General features: G+C 44.7%; 1 protein-coding gene across 5 annotated transcripts in view; it reads left to right on the top strand.

Moving 5' to 3' along the window:
* The window catches only part of LRRC57 (leucine rich repeat containing 57), a 26081-nt gene extending 4597 nt beyond the window's left edge, over positions 1 to 21484 (top strand). For all 5 annotated transcript variants that reach the window (XM_088461363.1, XM_088461365.1, XM_088461362.1 and 2 more), the window contains 5 exons: positions 697 to 881; positions 1608 to 1743; positions 11805 to 12073; positions 12527 to 12712; positions 20343 to 21484. In XM_088461363.1, coding sequence (XP_088317489.1) covers positions 798 to 881; positions 1608 to 1743; positions 11805 to 12073; positions 12527 to 12712; positions 20343 to 20384 — 717 coding nt within the window. In that variant the 5' untranslated portion in view covers positions 697 to 797 and the 3' untranslated portion in view covers positions 20385 to 21484. The remainder of the gene's footprint in view (positions 1 to 696; positions 882 to 1607; positions 1744 to 11804; positions 12074 to 12526; positions 12713 to 20342) is intronic.

Genomic DNA, 21484 nt, shown 5'->3' with positions numbered 1-21484 from the left:
GAGATTCGTAGGAATCCTCATCCCATACCTACATCAGAGGTATACAGCATATTTTTGTGATGTCCTCTTACAGGTATGTCCTCCAAGGATGCAGGATTGGTCTTCACACTGATTTTTTTTTATACCCTCAAAGTTTCTCCTATCCTTCCGACAATGTGCAACAGCATAAACATCAGGAACATCGACGCAGATCAGACAGCCACGTAGCCCCTGAGTCAAGTCTGACCTGTCTCAACACTGCGTCTCTTCTGACACGCTGAGAGCTCTCATGCTGTGAAGGAGATCACAATGGCTAATTTATGCACGCTCATGGAAGGGCGTTTAATCTGTCCCAACACACCTGCGTTTCCTTAACCACCCCCCGTTACCCTCCCCCATACGCTGACTACCTGTCACACACTTTGCGTATGAATCATCTGTGCGGGCGTAATCGCAAACCACTGTGCATACGCAGTACGGCTTTCACGTATGCACAATGGCTAAAAAATCCCTCAATCTGCGTAAATATCGGCATTGTCATTTCTGAATGAGGCCCTAAACACTCCGAGAGGTGTCAATGAAAACCAGAATGCCTTTCTAGTGAGGATTAGTTTTGCCTCTAGACAGGTGTTGGACAACCATGAAAAGAGATTCTATCTGTTTATCATTACATTGTTTTGAAATATTGTCTTTATTTGTTTCTATGTCTTATTACAGTAGGACGGCACTAATCTAATAAGTAGGAAACTCGTCTGCGAGTGCTCTGTGAGAGGTGGTATTATCCTTTACCATTACGGAGGGTGGTCTTCTTGACCATCATGGGAAACAGTGCATTAAAAGCCCATCTGGAAACAGCACAGAAGACCGGTGTGTTCCAACTCACTGACAAAGGATTGATTGAGGTAAGAGGCAGGCTGTTATTAATAATATTATATTATTATTAATATATTTATGTAGTGACACCATATTATGCAGCTCTGTCCAGAAAATATTTTAGCAGTCTCTGCCCCCATTCGGATTTACAGTATACATTCTCTACCACAAAAACACACAGCTATTCACACTAGGGTCCATTTTCATCCGCAGCCAAATATCCAACCACTATGCTTTAGACCAAGGACATGTTATGCATACGACTTGTTACAGCTATGAGATGCTCTTTTTAACATGGGGTTGCCATAGCGATGAGCGGCCCAGCTAGTGCCAGGCATGTCGCTTAGAGAGGGTGTGCACAGGGCTGGGACATAGGTGACAGTGACTGCAGACATGGGAGTGAGGAATCCCGAGCAAAGGATTATAGGCTAAATGGGGGTAAGAGTGATATGCATCATTGTGCTGCACCCAACACCAAAAAATTTAAGTGATGATGCATTAAGAAGGGTTAGTACCAGGGCAGGTGTTGGGGTCCCAGCAGTGGTGGATTATAGTGGGTGCAGATGGGACAATTGCCTGGGGCCCATGGTTCCATCCCTATCTCTTCATCTAAACTGTATGCTCTGCCTATGGAACTCCGTATTTAGAAGAACGTTTGGACACCCTGTTTTAGACTATAAATCATATGCTGTAGGGTTGCTGTTCTCTTTATAAAAGTGATAACCTTCTTTACTTGTTTCATGTTTTCTCTAAAGTTTCCTGAAGAACTGCAGAGGCTTTCGGCTAACCTACGTACCATAGACCTGTCCAGTAACAAGATAGAAGTTTTACCTCCGTCAATGGGAAAGTTCAGCGCTCTGAAGAGTTTGTCCCTAAACCATAACAGACTGAGTAAGAATTTCCTTATCTCTAATCAGGGCTAACATGGCAGAATTCTGACTGAATACTTAATTCCAAGGATTTTGATAAATTTTAAAGGTGCACCTTAAAAAGTAACTGTTAGTTTGAGCAACGCTAAGAGGCATTTTCCTGGTATTCAAGTTGGCCACAAATAAATGAAGAATCTACGTTTGCACAAACCTCAAAACAAACGGTTAGATAAGGAAAGTACAATGGTCAATGCAGCTGTTCTATGATACACTACTTACATTTACAGAGCATGTGATACCACTATTTGAAATGAGTATATTTTGAAAGCTGTGCATTACTGAAATGAAAAGTACATAAACTCTTGTTTTGTGCTTAGTATAATCACATCCAACGTGCTCTTTTTCATGACGCTGCAGAAGGTTGTCTTGTCAGGGGGATGTGCTCCTCTTTCTAAACAGACAGTATTGGTTATTTCATACCCACAGGGCATCGATGCCACGATCACTGGAATTCCTGCAGAATCAGCCTTTTGATCTAATATCAGTTCTGCGAGTTCCAAAGAACAAGCCCACAAATGGCAATTCAATTAGCCGCGAGGATGACCGCATCTGAGGTCTGATTTAGAGGATACGCCAACCCAATGGTTGGCGTACTACGCCAATTGTGAGAGACCCGCACATGCGCAGGATCTGTACTGCTCATGTGCTGGTCTCCCTCTGCAAGATCCATTGCAGGTCCCCCAAGAAGCAACATGATTGACATGCTGCTGTGTTTAGGAGGTTAAGCGGGGACGGCATCTGGGACCTCTCAACCCCATTTTGAGGCCTACCGACGCAGACTCCCTGGCCTTGTCACCGGAGCTACCAGGGACAATCTGAATAATCTCAGGGTTACTCGGATTGCCGATGATCTTGCAGAAGATCCGATGCTACGTCTTAGGAGGCGTCTATTTACACCTGCTGCATTTGCATATTAGTTGTACGGTATTGAGCTGTGCAATACCGTACAACCTCAGAGTAACACAGCATTACACCAGAATTATGCTCACCTTTACAACTTTATCAGAGTAACATAGCATTACACCAGAAGTATCTCACCTTTACAACTTTATCAGAGTAACACAGCATTACACCAGAAGTACGCTCACCTTTATCAGAGTAACACCGCAGTGCACCAGAAGTACGCTCACCTTTATCAGAGTAACACCGCAGTGCACCAGAAGTACGCTCACCTTTATCAGAGTAACACCGCAGTGCACCAGAAGTACGCTCACCTTTACCAGAGTAACACCGCAGTGCACCAGAAGTACGCTCACCTTTATCAGAGTAACACAGCAGTGCACCAGAAGTACGCTCACCTTTACCAGAGTAACACCGCAGTGCACCAGAAGTACGCTCACCTTTATCAGAGTAACACAGCAGTGCACCAGAAGTACGCTCACCTTTATCAGAGTAACACCGCAATGCACCAGAAGTACGCTCACCTTTATCAGAGTAATGTTCTTAATACTTGGAAATCTTTTCAACACTCAATTTGCCCTATAATATATAGCGACTTTAAACTGGAACATTTACATTTGTATTATACTGCCAATAATTAAATGGACAATAAAAACAGTGATGTATAAACAAAAATAATATAAATGCTGAAGCGCAGGCATGTTTTGCATTTGATATTGTTCTAAATTTCGGCGTCAAAACTGACAAGAAATGGCAGCTTGCCGCAACTTAGTAAATCTATGGAGGTTCACCAAATATAATGTACGTAGTGTTCACTCTAGGGAAGGTAGGGGGCAGGGTGGCTATCTGAGAAGGGCACTTGTGCACAAGCCGAAGGCGTCTGTACCTGTACAAAAAGTGGTGTGGTCACTCAAAAGGGGTGTGTGGTCTTGTGACCCCCCCCTTTTTTCTTCACTGTAGGGGGCGTGCCCAGTACTCTTTGAAATGCTGGGCTTGCCCCACGCTCTCCATGCAGTGTGAATAAACGGTGCGTCTATTCACTCGCCGGTGATTGTTTCACCAGAACTACCCCACTACGGGAGGGGACGGCTGTTTCAGCGTAGTACCGCCATAAGGGCAGGGCGCATTTTAGCTCTTTCAAATTAGGTAGGGTGTGTCGCCCCACACAAACAGCCTAGTGGGAACACTAATATGTATATACATTTCATCCAGTGCACTTTATTCACTGGAACTGGCGACTTGGAATTTAGTGGTTTGCGCTGTAACTGACATCATAAGCAAATAAGACAATTTAGTAATTGACCAGATTTAATTTGTAGTTCATATTTGGTTATACCAGGACTGATTGCTTGTATAATAGAATCATGCTTTGTAACTGGTAATTATATATACAGATAAAGAATCATGTACAGTATATTTGAATTATTGCAGAAATGTTAAATAATTCAATTATGGGGACATTAATTAGTAGAACCATGGTCAGTCTGTATGAATCATCTGTTTATTTTCTATAGCAATTCAGTAAATGTAATGGTCCGATGTATTGCTGAATGCCAGGCTTATGGGTATTTATCACATCTCCTCTGGTAGAGTGCAGAGGTAGCTGGTTCAGTGTAATTAGATTGCCCTTTCACAGTAACACTGAACATATCAGCTTCTCCTATCTGACCATTTGCTTTAACATGGTTCTTTGTGCATGCAGTGTGTATATTATCCAGGTTGGGTGCGGGGTGCCAGCGCTCAGAATCCATATGTCGGCATCCCGATTGGGTTACAATCCCGACACAACCAGGTAAGTATATTAACCTTACCCCTAACCCTCCCCCTGGTTCCTAACCCTGATTAACTGCCAGGATGTCAGCGGTCGGGAGGTTGGTGTCTGTCAGGATTCCGGTGCTGGCATTCTGAGCGAATGCATCTCGACAGCCGGGATCATGACTATTTCCCTATTCTCCACCATCTAGCATAAACACGAGTAGGGACATTTATAAAACTAGTTTGCCAAGTAGCTCTTTGGCAGTAATTGCACTCATTGTAGCACCATTGTCAGGGAGCATTTTTAAGTTTTGTGCCCTCTCTTGCTTGATGCAAAATTGCTGTGTTTTTTATCTACACTATACAGTATTTCTGAATGGGCGACATCTCTAAAGCCATTTGCACTGTAACCTTGTACATAAACAGTAAAGCGGAAAATGAATGGGCAAAAATGTCACTGACATTAGCATAGGACCAATGCACTTTACCCTGACTTATTTTTGTCACAAGCAATCTACTTATTTGTGGTGCCGTGGTACCCCTCTGTATAAGCAATTTATTAAGAAAAAAGAGAAGCCAATTAAGAAAAATAAACACCCATCTTGCACTAGTTTTACCTGTCCTAGAAAACCTTTCTATATGACTTTATTTTAATGAAATGTGCTATATACCTATTGAAATATTGATAACACCACTAAGTGACCTGAATTCCTCATACCTTGCCCAGCACATGCCTTCTACCAAGGATAAGGGTGGGGGGAAGCGAGCAGCAGTCAGTGGGGGGCGGGACCAGACAGTGAGGGTGCGGCAGACTGAGGTGCTTGTTGGGTCCAAAACGGCGATCAGGTGAAACAAAGTTGTTGTTTTTTTTCCTTTTTGCTGTACTCTCTTTATTACATATTTATTTGGAGGATTCTGTACTTTGTCTGTCACTTGATCTCTAAGGCTGCAGCCCAGTTGTTGAATATCATTTTCTTCTTTGGGGTCCACAGCCATTACGTTGGGGTATGAATCCCGGTCACCAAACAGTTAACGCAAACGAGTTCTCTGCTCCCAGGATGCGCCGGGGTTCCTCATATACCCCACCCCCTGCTTCAGGTACAGTTTTACTCTCTATCTCAGCGGGTGGTCTGAGCTGTCCTGGAAGCAGCCTCGCGCCTGATTGGAGGCGCACAGGCCACGCGCTGCAACTACCTCCTCCTGCGCCGCACCGTTAGCCTTGGCAGCTCCATGGCTGCGGATTCGGCAGGGGGCTCTCAGGCCCTGGTCCGCAACCGGATCAAGGGGATGGCAGGTAAGCAGGTGGTTGCGGCGGCCGTTGACGCCGGGACCACGTGGCGGTCCGGCCTCCGGCGGTGGGACTGGCCGGAGGCGCGCTGCAGTCAGGAGGCATATGGCTTGTCTCCTAGCCTAGACCGCCGGGATATGATGTTCCTGATCAGCCAGGGCTTGTGGCGGCGGCCAGGTCAGTTTACCGGGCAGGTCCAAGCAGCCTAGGGGAGGTACGCTTCCCCGGCGGCCCCTCCCCCAATCCACACGCTAGTTCAGTCCTCTGGCGCAGTGATTGTGGATTGCTCCTCCCAGCCTCCATATAGGGCAGCCAAAGTGTATGTCAGTTGCTCTCTGAACGCTGCTCCTACAGGACGCTGGGCAGTCTCCCTGTATACCTTGCCTACTGCTGGTTTTGGTGTTTACAGGGCTCTATCCTACCTAAGCTTAGGCTGATTGTGGTAGTGAGAGCTTATATGCATATGGCTCGTGGAGTATTTATGCATGACATGTGATTGTTGTTTATGGATATTGTTTCTTCTGTAAAAGAACTGTAATTCCTGTATACTGTCTCTCCCCTTCCCTTGCTACAGGTGTGTGGGTTGAGAGTAGAAAGCAGCACATATACACTCAGAACCAGTGGCATAGTGATATGTCTAAGGAGTCTTAGGGTCAGGTGGCGGGAGCCCCGTTGCTGATATCCTGTATAGCCTGCAAGGCAGGATTGTCCCCACAGGACTTTCTACAAAATGGGCTTTGTGGGAACAATTAAGTTTGCCTGTTTCAGGCCCTGAGCCTCCTTGGGCGTCATTTTCTCAGGTTATGGCTCAGGTGGCAGGCTGTCTGCCCCGGTACCACCGGTTTGGGGTTTGCCTCAGCAGATGCATCCAGTGCCCATGATGTGGTCGCCTTGGATGGACCCTAGTGCTGGTAAGGTTATGGCATCATCTTCGGGGGTTTTCAGTCTCAGGCTGTCAAGCCAAAGCAGCCTAAATCTAGGCGCCATGTATCGCCTCATGTGGGTGAGTACTCCAGTGCCGCCTCCTCCGAGGAACAGGCACAGGACTCTTCACAGGAGTCTAGCGCCGAGGAGGGTGATGATCATTTCCCTGTAGCCGATGTCCCCTTTCTGATAAGGGCTGTAAAATCGGTGTTAAATATTGAGGAAGGGGATCTTCCGCCTAGGAAAGCCCCCCTGTTTAAGCGCCAGAAAGTGGGTAAGGCAGAATTCCCAAAGTCTGAACATTTATCAGAACTTATGGAGGAAGCCTGGGTCCGTCCGGATAAGATAAGCCATTCTTCTAAAAGAATGGCGCTTCTATATCCTTTTCCAGCAGAGGACTGTGCCAAGTGGGAGAATCCACCGTCAGTTGATGCACATGTGGCACAGCTGATTAAACGTACCACTCTGCTAATCCCAGCAGTTTTGCTGAAGGAAACCATGGATAGGAGACTTGTCTCAAATCAATTTTTTCGCTGGCAGGAACGGCCACCTGAGGAGGGCGTCCTTTCGGGGGTTTCGGCCGCAGGGCAAGGCCAAAGGTCAGCCCTCAGCGAGATTTCCACCAAAAAAGGCAGGACCCAGGAAGCCCTGGCAGAACAAACGTTCAGGATCTAGGGTCCAGGATAAACCAGTGGCCTGATGGGACGGGCCTCCCCCTGGGAGATCCAAGGGAGGGGGGCCGACTACTTCGGTTCTCAGAGCCCTGGCACCTCACGACGGAGGATGCCTGGGTTTGAGGAGTTGTTTCCCGAGGGTACGCCCTGATGTTTTGAAGGTTCTTTTGTGTAAAACCGCAGGTGGGTTCAGAAAGAGCTTTGGCCCTTCAGAAGGCTATTCTTGCCTTGCTAGCATCAGAAGTAGTGATTCTGGTGCCAGAGAATGAGTTCCGAGAGGGGTTTTACTCCAATCTGTTCTTGGTTCAGAAACCGAATGGGTCATACCGGCCTATTCGGAATCTGAGAGAGCTCAACAAATTTGTTCGAGCCCCCGGGTTCAGGATGGAAACATTGCGATCAATTGTGTTGGCAATGGAACAGGGGGACTATATGATATCCCTAGATATACAGGGTGCCTACCTTCACATCCCAATCACACAGGCTCATCAAAAATTTCTTCATTGCGGTAGGGGAGGAACATTTTCAGTTCCAGGCCCTGCCGTTTGGCCTGTCCACAGCCCCTCGGGTATTCACCAAGGTGATGGTGGTGATGATGGCATGCCTCAGGCGCCAAGGCGTCAGGATTTTGCCTTACTTGGACGACCTCCTGTTGCTGGGGCAGTCCCCCACAGCAGGTACAGGATCATTTGAGGCTGACAGTATCATGTCTGTACAGTCACGGCTGGATCATAAACTGGCAAAAGTTGTCACCCTGTCCGGTACAACAGATGTGTCATTTGGGAGCGAGATTGGACTCCGTGGTGCAGAAAATATATCTGCCGGAGGAGAAGATCCTTGCCCTACAATCACGAATACGCAGGTTGCTTCGCAACAGGCAGATATCCGTTCTAGTAGCCATGCAGGTCCTGGGGTCAATGGTGGCCACCTTCAGGATGGTGGAATACGCTCAATTCCACTCCAGACCACTGCAGCAATTAGTTCTGTCTGACTGGAACAAGGATCATCGCACGATCAGGTCTCAGCTGCTACGTCTCTCTCCAGAGGTACGGTTGTCCCTGACCTGGTGATTGCAGACAAAGCATCTCAGGCAGGGTAGCCCCTTTTGGGTGCCGGATTGGACATTAGTCAAAACCGACGCCAGTCTTCAAGGTTGGGGGGCGATGACGGGGTCACACACTTTCCAAGGAAAGTGGTCAGTGGCGGAAAGCCGGCTACTGATAAACATCCAGGTACTAAGAGCTATATTCAAAGCTTTAGTGCAGGCTCAGGAAATCTTAAAGGGCAGGTCGGTGCAGATACAGTCGGACAATCGCACCGCGGTCGCCTACCTAAATCATCGAGGGGGCACAAGGAGTCGGGCTGCCTTGGCAGAGGTATCAAAAATCCTGGTATGGGCAGAGACTCATCTGCCCACGATATCTGCCGTGTTCATTCCAGGAATCCTGAATTGGGAGGCCGATTTTCTCAGTCGGCAAGAGATAAATGCAGGAGAATGGGAACTACATCCACAGGTTTTTCGGAACCTTGTGGACAAGTGGGGTCTACCAGAAATAGATCTGATGGCATCAAGAAGGAACAACAAGGTTCCCAGGTACGGATCCTGGACAAGAGATCCGATAGCCGAGTTTGTAGACGCACTGACAGTAAAGTGGCGTTACAAGCTGGTATATCTGTTTCCCCCGTTTGCTCTTCTGCCCAGAGTTGTCAGAAAGATCAAACAAGAGGGCAGAACCGTCATAGTAATAGGTCCGGCATGGCCGAGACGGCACTGGTTCACAGATCTACGGTCTCTCTCCATAGACACTCCATGGCCTCTGCCATTGAGACCGGATCGGTTGCTACAGGGTCCCTGCTAGTACCCGTATCTTCATCGGCTATCGCTGACGGCATGGCTCTTGAGGCCTCCGTCTTGAGGAAGAAGGGGTTTTCCGAGTCTGTTATACGGACGATGTTGAAGGCACGGAACCCATCCACAGCCCGTATATACTATAGGGTTTGGCATACTTTCCTTCAGTGGTGTGAACTGAAAGGGTATGATCCACAGAAATTTCTGATATCCAGAGTGCTTGATTTTCTTCAAAGCGGTCTGGAAAAAGGGCTCCGCCTGGCCTCTTTAAGGGTACAGGTGTCAGCTCTTTCAGTCTGGTTCCAACATAAAATTGCTCTGAGACCAGATATAAAGACCTTTTTTCAGGGGGTGTTGAGGATTCAGCCTCCCTTCGTTTCCCCGGTTGTTCCGTGGAACTTGACTATAGTTCTGAAGGTTTTACAGGCTCCTCTGTTCGAGCCTTTAAATTCAATAGACATCAAGTGGCTAACAGCAAAGACTGTATTCCTCCTTGCTATGGCATCTGCACGTAGAGTGTCGGATTTAGCTGCGCTTTCCTTCCGGGAGCCGTTCTTGGTATTTCATCAAGATAGAGCAGTGCTACGTACTAGGGAGGGTTACCTTCCGAAAGTGGTGTCTAAATTTCATATTAATGAAGAAATAGTAGTTCCAGCATTTCAGGGCACAAGTCTCTCACAAGGTGAGGCTTCCCTGGATGTGGTCCGTGCGTTGAGAATTTATGTTAAACGCACGAGCAAATGGAGGAAGCCCGATTTCACTTTTTGTGCTTTATGGTTGTCATAAGCATGGCTGGCAAGCCAGTAAACAGACACTGGCCAGGTGGATTCGCATGGCAATTTCATTGGCTTATACACAGGCTGGTATGCGGGTGCCGGATTCAGTGACGGCACATTCTACTAGGGCGGTAGGTCCATCATGGGCGGCCCGCCGGGGTGCTTCTGCTGAGCAATTATGCAAAACAGCTACATGGTCTTCCATCCATACCTTTGTCAAATTTTATTCCTTTGACACCTTTGCCTCTCAGGATGCCTCCTTCGGGCGTAGGATTCTCCTCTCTTCCGAGAGCCAGGAGCGTCCCCGCCCGTAGGGTTATTGCTTTGGGATATCCCCAACGTAATGCCTGTGGACCCCGAAGAAGAAAATAAGAGTTATGGTATGACATACCTTTTGTTAACTCTTTTTCTTTGAGGTCCATGGGGTCCACAGGACACCCACCCAGATGCACCTGTAGTTCTGGGGGAGGTTTCCGTAGTTTCTCCTCTTGAGAGTCTGGACTCATGAGTTATGGGTTTCTTCTTTCTTACCCTTTGTTTGTCTCCGCCTGCTTAAGCTTGGTAACGAACTGGCTACCTGAGGCAGGGGGTGGGGTATATGAGGAGGAACCCCGGCGCATCCTGGGAGCAGAGAACTCGTTTGCGTTAACTGTTTGGTGACCGGGATTCATAGCCCAACGTAATGGCTGTGGAACCCATGGACCTCAAAGAAAAAGAGTTAACAAAGTTATGTCATACCATAACTCTTATTTTTTGAGTTTGGACATTCGCCGTGTCACTCGCTCTGTCTCATCTCTGTTCCTTCACCTGTCTGCCTGCCTTTCTAATTCCTGTCCCCCTCAATCATTGTCTCTCTCACTCTCATCTCTCTCTCCCACTCCCGTCTTTCTCATCTGTCCCCCCCCCCCATTTGTGTCTCTGTCATCACTGAGCTTCCTCTATCTGTCTTGCTCTCACACTTCTGTTCTTTTCCCCCCTCATCTCTTTGTCATCTGTGACCTTCCTGTCTCACTCACTTTGGTGGTGGTAAGGGGGACGTGTTGCTGGTGAATGTTAGGGCGGAGTGGGTGGTCAGGAGGCTGAGAGTGCAGGGCTTTCCCTCTCCCCTCTCCCCACCCCTCTAGCTCTAAACAGCCACAGATCGTTGTTTGCCACTTTATTGAAGACATTGGTGTTCATTTACAATTTACAGAAAGAGTGCATTTTTTCCACATACTTTTCAATGTATTAAAAGTAATTTAATGTAATGGGTCTAATGGAGTGTCAGGGGCAAATGAGGAGATCTGATGACATGTCAAAGGCATGTGGAGAAGCTTGATGGCATGTCGGGATAATGTGGGGATGTCTGATGGTATGTCAAGTTTATATGAGAAGGTCTGATGGTATGTTGAGTTTGAGGAGGTCTGATGGCATGTCAGGGAGGTGTTGATGTCTGGGGGCATGCCAGGAGCCTGTGAGGATGTCTGATAGCATGTCAGGGGCATGTGCTAATACCTGGTGTCATGTTGGGGGTTTGAAAGATGGTACTGGTGGCGAGTGGGGTGTTTGGGTGCTTTGCCTAGGGCACCTGGAAAACTTGCACTGGCCCTGTATGCTAGCCATAATTATAGGCAACTAGGGGAGTCTAGTATATTATAGAAGAGAAAAGAAACCCTGCCACATCACAATAGGCTGAAAATCATAGGTGAGCATCATGAGATCAACTAACATCCTACCCCTGATACTCTCTGCAGCACTCTAGAAATGTTTTTCAGCTGGCAAGATGTACATTAATAAGAGCTATAGTGTCTTCTGTAGCATAACCTTATTTTATGCTTTTTTTTTTTTTTTTTTTTTTTTAATTATTTTATTTTTCAGCCAGGCTTCCAGATGAGTTGTGCAAATTGAAAAAGCTGGAAACCCTGCATCTAAGCGGCAACCAAATTAGCCGTCTCCCGGCTGACTTTGGTCAGCTGTCTGCATTGAAGACACTAAACCTGTCTGGCAACCAGCTACGTGCAATGCCCCCCCAGCTCTGCAGCTTGAGACACTTGGACGTGGTGGACCTATCAAAAAATAAAATCCAGGCAGTTCCAGATGAGGTGGCCGGCATGCAATCCATAGAGATAAACTTAAACCAGAACCAGGTCAGTAATCTGAGGAAGGTATTGATTTAGCCAATTGCTTCTATCTTATTTCATAAGTCACCTTGATGTTTCAGATCACTGCAAATTTCTGTCCATAAATCCACAGCGTTCTACAGTCGGGAAGTGTTCAGTCTTCTTTACATCTACTGCACGGGGTGCTAATGCCCTGTCACACCAGAGAGATTTACCTGACGAAACTTTAGATGTAGTGGTCTGACATCGGAATCATTCAGGAAAACCGTGTTCCCAATTCACTTTCATGTTATGCTAACTGGTCTCTGGGCTTAGAACACTGTGGTTATCTCGTTTGCAACTAACAGAGCTCTAAAACACCTATGTGACCATGCCCTATATATCTTTGGTTAAGCATTTTATTTATTTACTTTTTATTTTATTTTAAATCTACTTTTAAACACACCAATTGAACATAATTTTGGTTGCCTTTTTAATTAGATATCACAGATCTCGGTTCAGGTTTCTCGGTGCCCACGCCTGAAGGTACTTCGATTGGAGGAGAACTGTCTGGAGCTCAGCACGTTGCCCCCAAGCATCCTCAGTGACTCCCAAATTTCCTTGTTGGCTGTGGAGGGGAATCTTTTTGAGATAAAAAATCTCCGGGACCTGGGTGGCTATGACAAGGTCAGTATGTGTGTGATGTAACTTGGGGAAATGTAAAATATTTAATTTTATATCCTTTTGTGAAAGTGGCACTAAAGAGGCTTAAAAAAAGATGCAACTACCAATGGGAGTGCATTGGGGACACGGGGAGTATCAGTATAGTGAGTGCAGGTCCTGCCTCTTGGAGGCTGGTAAGTAAGAAAAGTTGACTCCCTTTCATTGCAAGACGGATCCACTGACATAGTTTTCTAGCTCATCTCAATGAAGACTTAGAGAAGGTAACAAGCTAGTCACAGAAATGACTACTAGTCACAATGACGACTGGAAATGAACAATTGCGGTCTTGTTTGCCTCCTGCGTACCCTCATATCTTTAGAGATAGGCCACTGTAAGTTTAAATGCCAACTCTGAAAGCTTGGAGGGGAGCACCCCATCAGAAAGAGTCCTAGTATATAATGCCTTTACCTACGGATACATCTGTTTCTGGGAGTGCTACATTTGCTGGTTAGCCATCTTGATTTCCGCATAGGTTTTTGCTCTGTGTATTAGGAGTGGGGAAGGCATTACCTTGGCAACCACTTTTTTTTTTTTTTTAATTCCGTAGTTTTTATTGATATTTTTAAACATACATAAACAAATAAGGAAAAGTAAATAATATAAAATACAAGAATATACTCATCGAATATAGGACAGATATGAAAACCAAACCAATCAAATGTTGAGCATAAACCTAGTATAATACAAGAGATTACAATATGGTATATAGATACATATAACAGTATATATTAAGTACTTCCTGATGTAAGTTTTTATAGCAGAAAGAACTCGAAGGCGCCATTCGAGCACATGCATACGGAGATAAAAGAAATACAATACACCCTTAAATGATATTATCTCTCACCCTAGGCAGCTCAGGTATAAAAATCACATACCAGAATAGCAATGAGATCATTATAATAAAATATACACATCTGTCCAAATAGTGATACCTAAAACTAAACAATTACATCCAAAGCAAAACCTCCCTCATAACCCCCACCCTGTATGACCTAACCCCAACTCAGGTATACCAGGACCCCATAGTACCCTCACCCCTTAGCAACGGTCCCTACCACTAAATACACCCCCCCCCCACAAACAAAAAACAGCCAAAATATTGAAACAAAACAAATACACCCCAAACAAACCTCCCAATAACCCCCCACCCTGTATAGCCTAGCCCAACTTAGTTATACTTGGATCCCCTAACACCCCCCCCCCCCCCCCGCTACTCTACTTGCAAAACCCAACCCCACTAATTTTGAACATCGGATGGTAAATTTACATAAATATAAAGAGTCGAAAAATGAGCAATAAAAAGAAAATATTAAGGCCACATTTTAAAACAAGGCTAAAAACTAATGACCATAGGCATTGCCTAGCTCTTTGGCCTAGACAATATATGGGTACTCCCACACATTAGAAAATATTAAACATAAACCCCACACAGAATATAAAGTAGCAAAAAGTCAGGATGTACAGATATAGGCATATAAATTCAACCACTTTGATTATACATTAATAGAAAAATGTTTCCCCTCCTCTCCCTCCAAGCAGAGAAACAGACATATAAAGTTTCAATAGTGAAACAAAACAATACTGTAGATTCTAAAGTATTAATCAGGCCAGGTCTCAACCTCTTGTGAATAAATATAGAATAGAAAAGTCTCTGATAACAAGTCCCCAATCTTCATCAAAGTAGATAGGAAAGGAGAACAGATTTTAGCAAGAATTGGTGTAAATTCACAGTACCCAACAACTGAGGATTCCTCAAACTTGAATATATGCACAGGGAGTGAAGACGATAAGTCCAAAAATCGGATTTGAACAGGTGTATTTAGATTTACAGAAATTGAAAATGAAAGAGACGAAACATCATCAGAGCAGCAGAGGGCATCCAATGTGCCACTTTCTGAGACGTAAAGGAGATCGGCCCATCAGTACCAGGTGTATCACCTCCTTCCAAACTGAGAACACGAGTCTCCATTTCAGGACACCGAGCCACATCTTGGGACAAACTATAACATAAAGATAAATCTTCTTGCAATCTCATCACTTGAGCTGCCAGCCTTGCTCCAGAATCAGTAATGGCTTTGAGGAGATGATCCATAATATACAGATGGTAGTACAAGACTTCAGGAGATATGAACCAGGATATGCAGTGCAGTATATATAGATATATCGCTGGGAGCTTTATATGTCCCACTGCACAAAAATACCACACAGCCCAGCAGCTAATATCAGCAAGGCAGAGAGTCAGAAATCAGAGGAAAGTTATATCAGCAGGAATATTATAAATGCATTCACCTCAGGAAAGCAGACAGAGCAGGCAGAAGGATCTTCAGACACACATATAACTTCCCTTGTACAGGACCAGAAATCCAAAGGACGACCGGATTAGACAGTGCGGATCCTCCTGGGTGATCCGTTGCAGTCCGGGCCAATTAGATCTCTGTAATCACGGAGATTCTCAGGACAGGAATACTAGGTGCTTGCAGATATAAGCACCAGACAGAACTAATCAATGTCCATTACATTGATTCTATATGATCCAGTGTCTAATAGTAATAGCAAGCCAGCAGAATTGCAGCAGTGACTGCCACCACCTTATATAAGCAGGATTGGAACCAGGAGACACTGTAGAGTCTGTGGTAGAGCCAGGATTAGCCAGGACCGAAATCCAAGATGGCGGCCGTCACCAGAGTTGTGATAGAGGAGAACAAACAGCTCCCAGTACTCAGCAGCAGTCAGCCTCAGGGACTCCAGAATAGCTTCAGGACATGGAGGGGTAAGTAACCCAGCAGATACCACTGTCAACTCACGAGTGGGAGTCTCAGGATGTTAGATTACGGATATAAGGGTCGGAGAGCTATGGAGTTAACCTCCTACACCATGCCCGTCCTGGCCACTCCCCGGCAACCGCATATATATTTTTTTTGTTGTTGTTAAAATGATCGGGTAAAAACCCCAGAGAGAATATGTCCCAATGATGAACCAACCCTCTCTAGGCATATGCAATTATTTGGGAATCACAGAATACTGTATATCTTCTTCAATGCTCCTTATCAGCTCTTACAATGACTTAAGCTCATTTGTGTTGAGAAGAGACAAGTCTGGTGTTTTCCTGTGTCTAGGTGAGGCATGTGCTCAGACGCAGGGGCTTACCTTTTTTCTGTAGTCCATTGTATGCTGCAAAATAGAGGAAGTGTTGCCTACCCGGGTGCTCCAGTCTGCTACCTTATGGAGCAGCTAAAGAATCAGAAACTCCCGCTTTAAGAGCCTGGAAGGCTTTGGGTATTTGCACGTTTCTGATGCCATTATAAACACTGTGGTTAGATCAGGCACGCTAATAAGAACTGGAGCTATTCAGATTTCCACAATCCTTGGAGATACCGTGTCCGCACCAATTATAACCAGCACATTCAATACAGTCTGAGCCCGTGTCCAAAAGACCCCTGATCAAGATAAACCTGAAAGTTAGGGGTGTTTTACTATTATAGGACATGTATCTACAGGATAGTTTGCTAGTAACAGCAGATGTTTCTCAGTAATGTAACCATTAGCCTCTGTGCCTCAGACTATGGGGTAGAACTCTTCAGACCGATGTTCAGGATAAGGTCAAACTATTTCTACTAAAAAGCCTAGACTTTATGGAAAGAGTAAAGGAATTCAGATGTGAAACTTCTTTGAACCCCAGGGCACCAGCAGATCTATGCCAACCTCTGTACTGCCTAGAAGAGCTCTTGGGTTATGTGACGTACCTGGATAGTAAATGCACAGCCCAAGTGTAGTTTGACTTCTGTCCCACCTGAAGATGTTTCTATACAAAGGCCTAATAGACTCCATGATACAGAAATTTTCTGGAGAAAGATTTGTTTCCCTTAAGGATGAATAGTTTTTTTTTGCAGTTTAGAAACACAAAACGCTAAGTAATGTTCATCTATCTGCAGCATTACCCAGGTCCATCCTGGGCCCGACCCTGGTAGCTACCTGGGTTGGATTGCTGGGTCATTTGACAGGGACCCTTTTACACTGATCTGCGACCTGGGTAAACCCAGCAATAAACCCAGATTTTTGCTCTGGTGTAAAAGGGGTATAAGAAACAGATTGGAGTAATTGTGCTCAATTCAGTTATTATTAGATTCAGTGTCTGGTACAGAGTATGTAACCATCAATTGTAGATGGGAGGTTTAAGTCAAAGAAGAGTATTTTATTCTTAAATATACAGTATATTAAGAAAACCAGTGGGAGATATTCTTACAAAACTCTAAGGGGCATATTTAATTAGTCTGTAGGTAATTGTCAGCCTGAACCTATTCAATTATGTCCTGCATCAGGGGCTGTGAGGAAAAACCTGCGGTAAATACACCATCTAGGGCACAGGTTCTCAAACTTGATCCTCAGGACCCCAAACAGTGCATGTTTTGCAGGTCTCCTCACATAATTACTAGTGAAATAGTTAGCTGCACCTGTGGATCTTTTAAAATGTGTCAGTGAGTAATGAATACACCTGTGCATCTGCTGGGTGACCTGCAAAACATGACCTGTGTGGGGTCCTGAGGATCGAGTTTGAGAACCACTGATCTAGGGGTAGGGGCGGGCAATAAGAGGCCCTCCAGCTCTTGTACTCCACATCCCAGCATGCCTTGCAACAGTTTTAGCAAGGCCAAATAGCAACACTGTGGCAGGGCATGCTGGGATGTGTAGTTCTACAACAGCTGGAGGGCCACTTATTGCACACCCCTAGGAGGTTACCGTATGGGAAAATCCATAGATTCCAGCACTTAACGCAGAACCTATGGTTTACCGCAGAATAATTGCTTAGCGCCAGGTTTTAAATCCAGAGCTTTCCCTGCATGTTAAGTACTGCAAGTAATTGAATATGCCCCTAAGAAAAGGTGATACATTTTAAGTTGACCTAAAATATAAGTTACATTGTGTTGAGAAAATATATATATAAATTTATTATGATTTTTTAGCCAATGTTTGTGATATTGTATTAACCTTGTATGTTATCCTAATCACTAATTGCTTGTAGGGAAACTTTTTTTTTTTTATAAGCTCCTGCAACAATGTTTGGTGTTTTACATAAGCCAACTAGTAAAGTATGGTTCTTCTTACACTTGCATTGTTGTAGAAGATGCTTATGCAAGGTTTCAGAATGTTGACATCCAGTGATCCAGATCATTGATTTTGGTGTCTGCACAACTCTACTTTTCTCCTTCATCCAATCTAGGGGTCACAGTTATGGGGTTGTACTAAGGCCACAGGAGCCTGGGCATTTATAAGGTTATTTTCTACCCTAACGGCTGAAGCTTCTCTCTCCATGTGCCCAAGGAGTTGGACAGGCTTCTACTGTGGGGTTGGCTCTTGAAAGCCCTGTTTAAAGCATTTTCTCTCTTTTTATTTTCAACTTTAGGCTGCTGGTTCAGTTTGCCTCACTCCCCTGGCCAGAGATATGGAGGTAGTGCCGTATGGTGCACCTTAGGGGAGAGGGATGGGATGTTATGTAGCACAGGCATTACTAACATGGCCACCCTCAGGGAAGTGCTTAGATTGTTCTTTGGTTATGTGGCAACCATTTGTTAGGATGAATAGCACTAAGGGTGCAGGTACCAGTTAGCACTGAGCTAGTAGGGAGATGAACAGCCCTGCAAAGGCTTTCTCCTCCCTGACAAGCTCTCATTGCATGACCATCAAAGCCTTATCAAGACAATTTCTCAAGGTCGCTTCTGCCCAGTTACTGCAGTTTCACCTGTACCAGCATTATCAGTGCACAGGTGCATTCAGAATGACAAAAAATCCAATCTGGTTTCCAGTCAGTGTATGCCTTTCTGGACCTGTCTTTGATATCAAGATATGGAGGGTCTTCCTTCTTGCCAACAAGACATGGATCCCCAACTGCTGGTGAAAACTATTCTGGATCTCCAGAATCACTTATTTTTTGTATGAAGTTAATGGGGAAGATTGGTTTTCTCCTAGCCCAGATGTTCCAAACTTTGCCATTGCAGTCCAGGTTTTAAGGATATCAGAACTTGAGCACAGGTGACATTAGTACCTCAATTTGATGTAACCATCTGGGCTCAAGCATGGATATCCTTAAAATATGGACTGCAATGGCAGAGTTTGGGAATCTCGGTCTTAGCCATTACTTCAGCTTCACTGGTTACAGAATTGGAGGCACTATCCTGCAGGTCTCTTTTATCTTTTACAATTGCAGGACAGTTTTGCATACAACACCATCTTTCCAGCCTAAGATGGAGTCAAGATTTCACCTGAACTATGAGGTAGTCATTCCTTCTTTAAAAGTGCTAGGAGTTGTCTCTGGCCATGGACAACTGACTCTTGCTTGTGGTTTGAGACAGGAGTTCCAATCTTTGGAACAGATGCTCTTCTGGTTCTTCACAATGCGCAGAGAAGAGGTAGTGCAATAACATAACAAACTATAGGTAGATGAATGAGGTCCCCCCCCATTCAGGCTTATTCTGGTCCCAAGCAGCCTGTTCTGGAACATACATTTGCTCACTTAACCAGATCGGCTGGTGCATCCTCGGCGGCACAGCTTGGTGCCTTCGTTATACAGGTACTTGGTAAATGTGTGGGCAGAGGACCAAGTTTTATTGTTCAAGACTTGCTTTGGAACTCAAAGCAGGGGTGTATCTATAATGGGTGCAGGGTCCAGGGGGGCCACACACCCTGCACCCATATAATTTAAAACTCACCTGTCCGTGGTCCCATCGGGTGTCAGTGCTGCACAGAACACCAGAAAATGGCCGCCGCGGCCATTTTTCTGGCATTCTGCGCATGCGCAGAAGACTCCGGGCACACTCTAGTGCCCAGAGTCTACTGCTTCTGCGGTGGCCGGTCAGCCGGCTGCCGGGGACAGAGTAGGGGGCCCTGCATGGAGAATGCACACGGGCTCCCATCTCTCTTAAGACTCCCCTGGCTCAAAGTCTTGTGTATAACCAGGTCTGAGCATACGTTCTTCTATGGGCAGCTTTGTAATGTCCCCGTAGTAGTAGTAGTAGGATCTCCAGCTTTGATAAAATTTAAAGTAGGTTTTTTTTTTGACCATTAAATCAATTTCTCCAAATACAATTGGGGGACATTGTGTTCCTACATGTACACACATTCTTGAGTTCTGTTGTTGTGGTTTTACAAGTGTGTGTTCAGCCTTTTCTTTGTGTACCCTATCCTTAGGGACTTTGTAATGTATAAACTGGGCAGAGAAAGGGGAGAAGCTTCAGTCCTCAAAGAAACGTTAATCTGTACAACCCCATGGTAGCAGTGTCCCCCAGATGGACTCTGAAAAATATTTTAAACACTGAGTACCAAAAATGATATAAACTGTGGGTCAGGCTGGGACTATTAATATTTTTCTAACAGATTTGGTCTCCCCCAAGATGGCTTCTTAATGGAATGTAATTTTGGAACTGTGCTGTAATATTGCAATCAAATCCCATTTTAAACAGTCTGATGCATGTCAGACTAATTATAACAAATGTGTACTGCTCACATGTACTATATACTTTTTTTTAAATATGCTCTTTGAGTGTACTGTTAGGAGGTAATTAGGAAGTACCTTCGCTGACTATAACCTTTTTATTTTCAGTACATGGAACGGTTCACAGCCACACGGAAGAAGTTTGTGTGATTAGAAAACATCTGCTGGATAGTTAACACTTAGCTGCAACACCTTACCTGCCAGATAGACAGACAGGCCCATCTCTGGATATAGGACCTGCTTCCTGGGGCTCAGTTAAAGGAGAGAGTACTCACTTACAAACACAGCCTGGAGAGTTGGGGGCAATGGAGCTATTACAGCTGGAAGAGACACTGCTTTTAATCACAGCTGTATGTATTCAGGGTTAAATTCAAAAACGGTTTGTGAATTCATACAGTTATACTCAGACTGAGCATGCAATAAACTGCTTAGTTCACTAATGGACAATTACCATATTATGGAACCATTTGTCATTGCATTATATGAAAAACAAAACTATTACTAGGTCTCTAATTTCAGGGTTATCAGATTTTAACCAAACTAAAAGTCAGCATAAGCCAAACCGTAATTATAACATCATTTGACATGTACAATTACATTAAATATTTTCTTTATAACTAAATGTCATTTCAAATATAAACATTTGCAACAATAGGCTGTATAATTATTTAACATTTTAATAAACCTTCCACATATAAAAGGTGAGGCGTGCACCACCACAAACCATGTTACTGGTGTAACACAAAATGTAGATGACTGACTGTATTTTATTAGGGTGGTATCCAAACTATAGATCTGCATGAAAAAGGTAGACAGTGTCTAGATAGACACCAGATGCTAGACAGACAATAGGTCGACATGGAAGGTGGTCAACTATTTTTATTTATTTTTTTCTTTCAGGGTCAGGCACCAGAAGGGAGGGTTAGTGTTAGGGTGAAGATTAGGTTTAGAACACAAAAAAAAAAAAAAGTGTTGACCTATTGTCTAACATGTGGTGTCTATCCAGACATTGTCGACCTTTTTCATGTACGGTGCCTTGCAAAAGTATTCACCCCTCATTGCATTTTTCATGTTTTGTTGCCCCACAACCTGGAATTAAAATGGATTGTTTGAAGGTATGTATCATTTCATTCACAGAACATGCCTACAACTGTGAAGTTGTGTTTTTTTTTTTATATTGTGAAACAACATTTAGGACAACATAACAGAAAACTTCAGCGTGCATAACTATTCACCCCACTAAAGTCAGT

The sequence above is a fragment of the Taudactylus pleione genome, unplaced genomic scaffold (genome assembly GCF_031769625.1).
Source record: "Taudactylus pleione unplaced genomic scaffold, aTauple2 ptg001041l, whole genome shotgun sequence".
In the NCBI taxonomy this organism is placed as follows: Eukaryota; Metazoa; Chordata; class Amphibia; order Anura; family Myobatrachidae; genus Taudactylus; species Taudactylus pleione.
The sequence above is the reverse complement of the archived record's forward strand: the minus strand, read 5'-3'. Positions and strand labels throughout refer to the sequence as shown.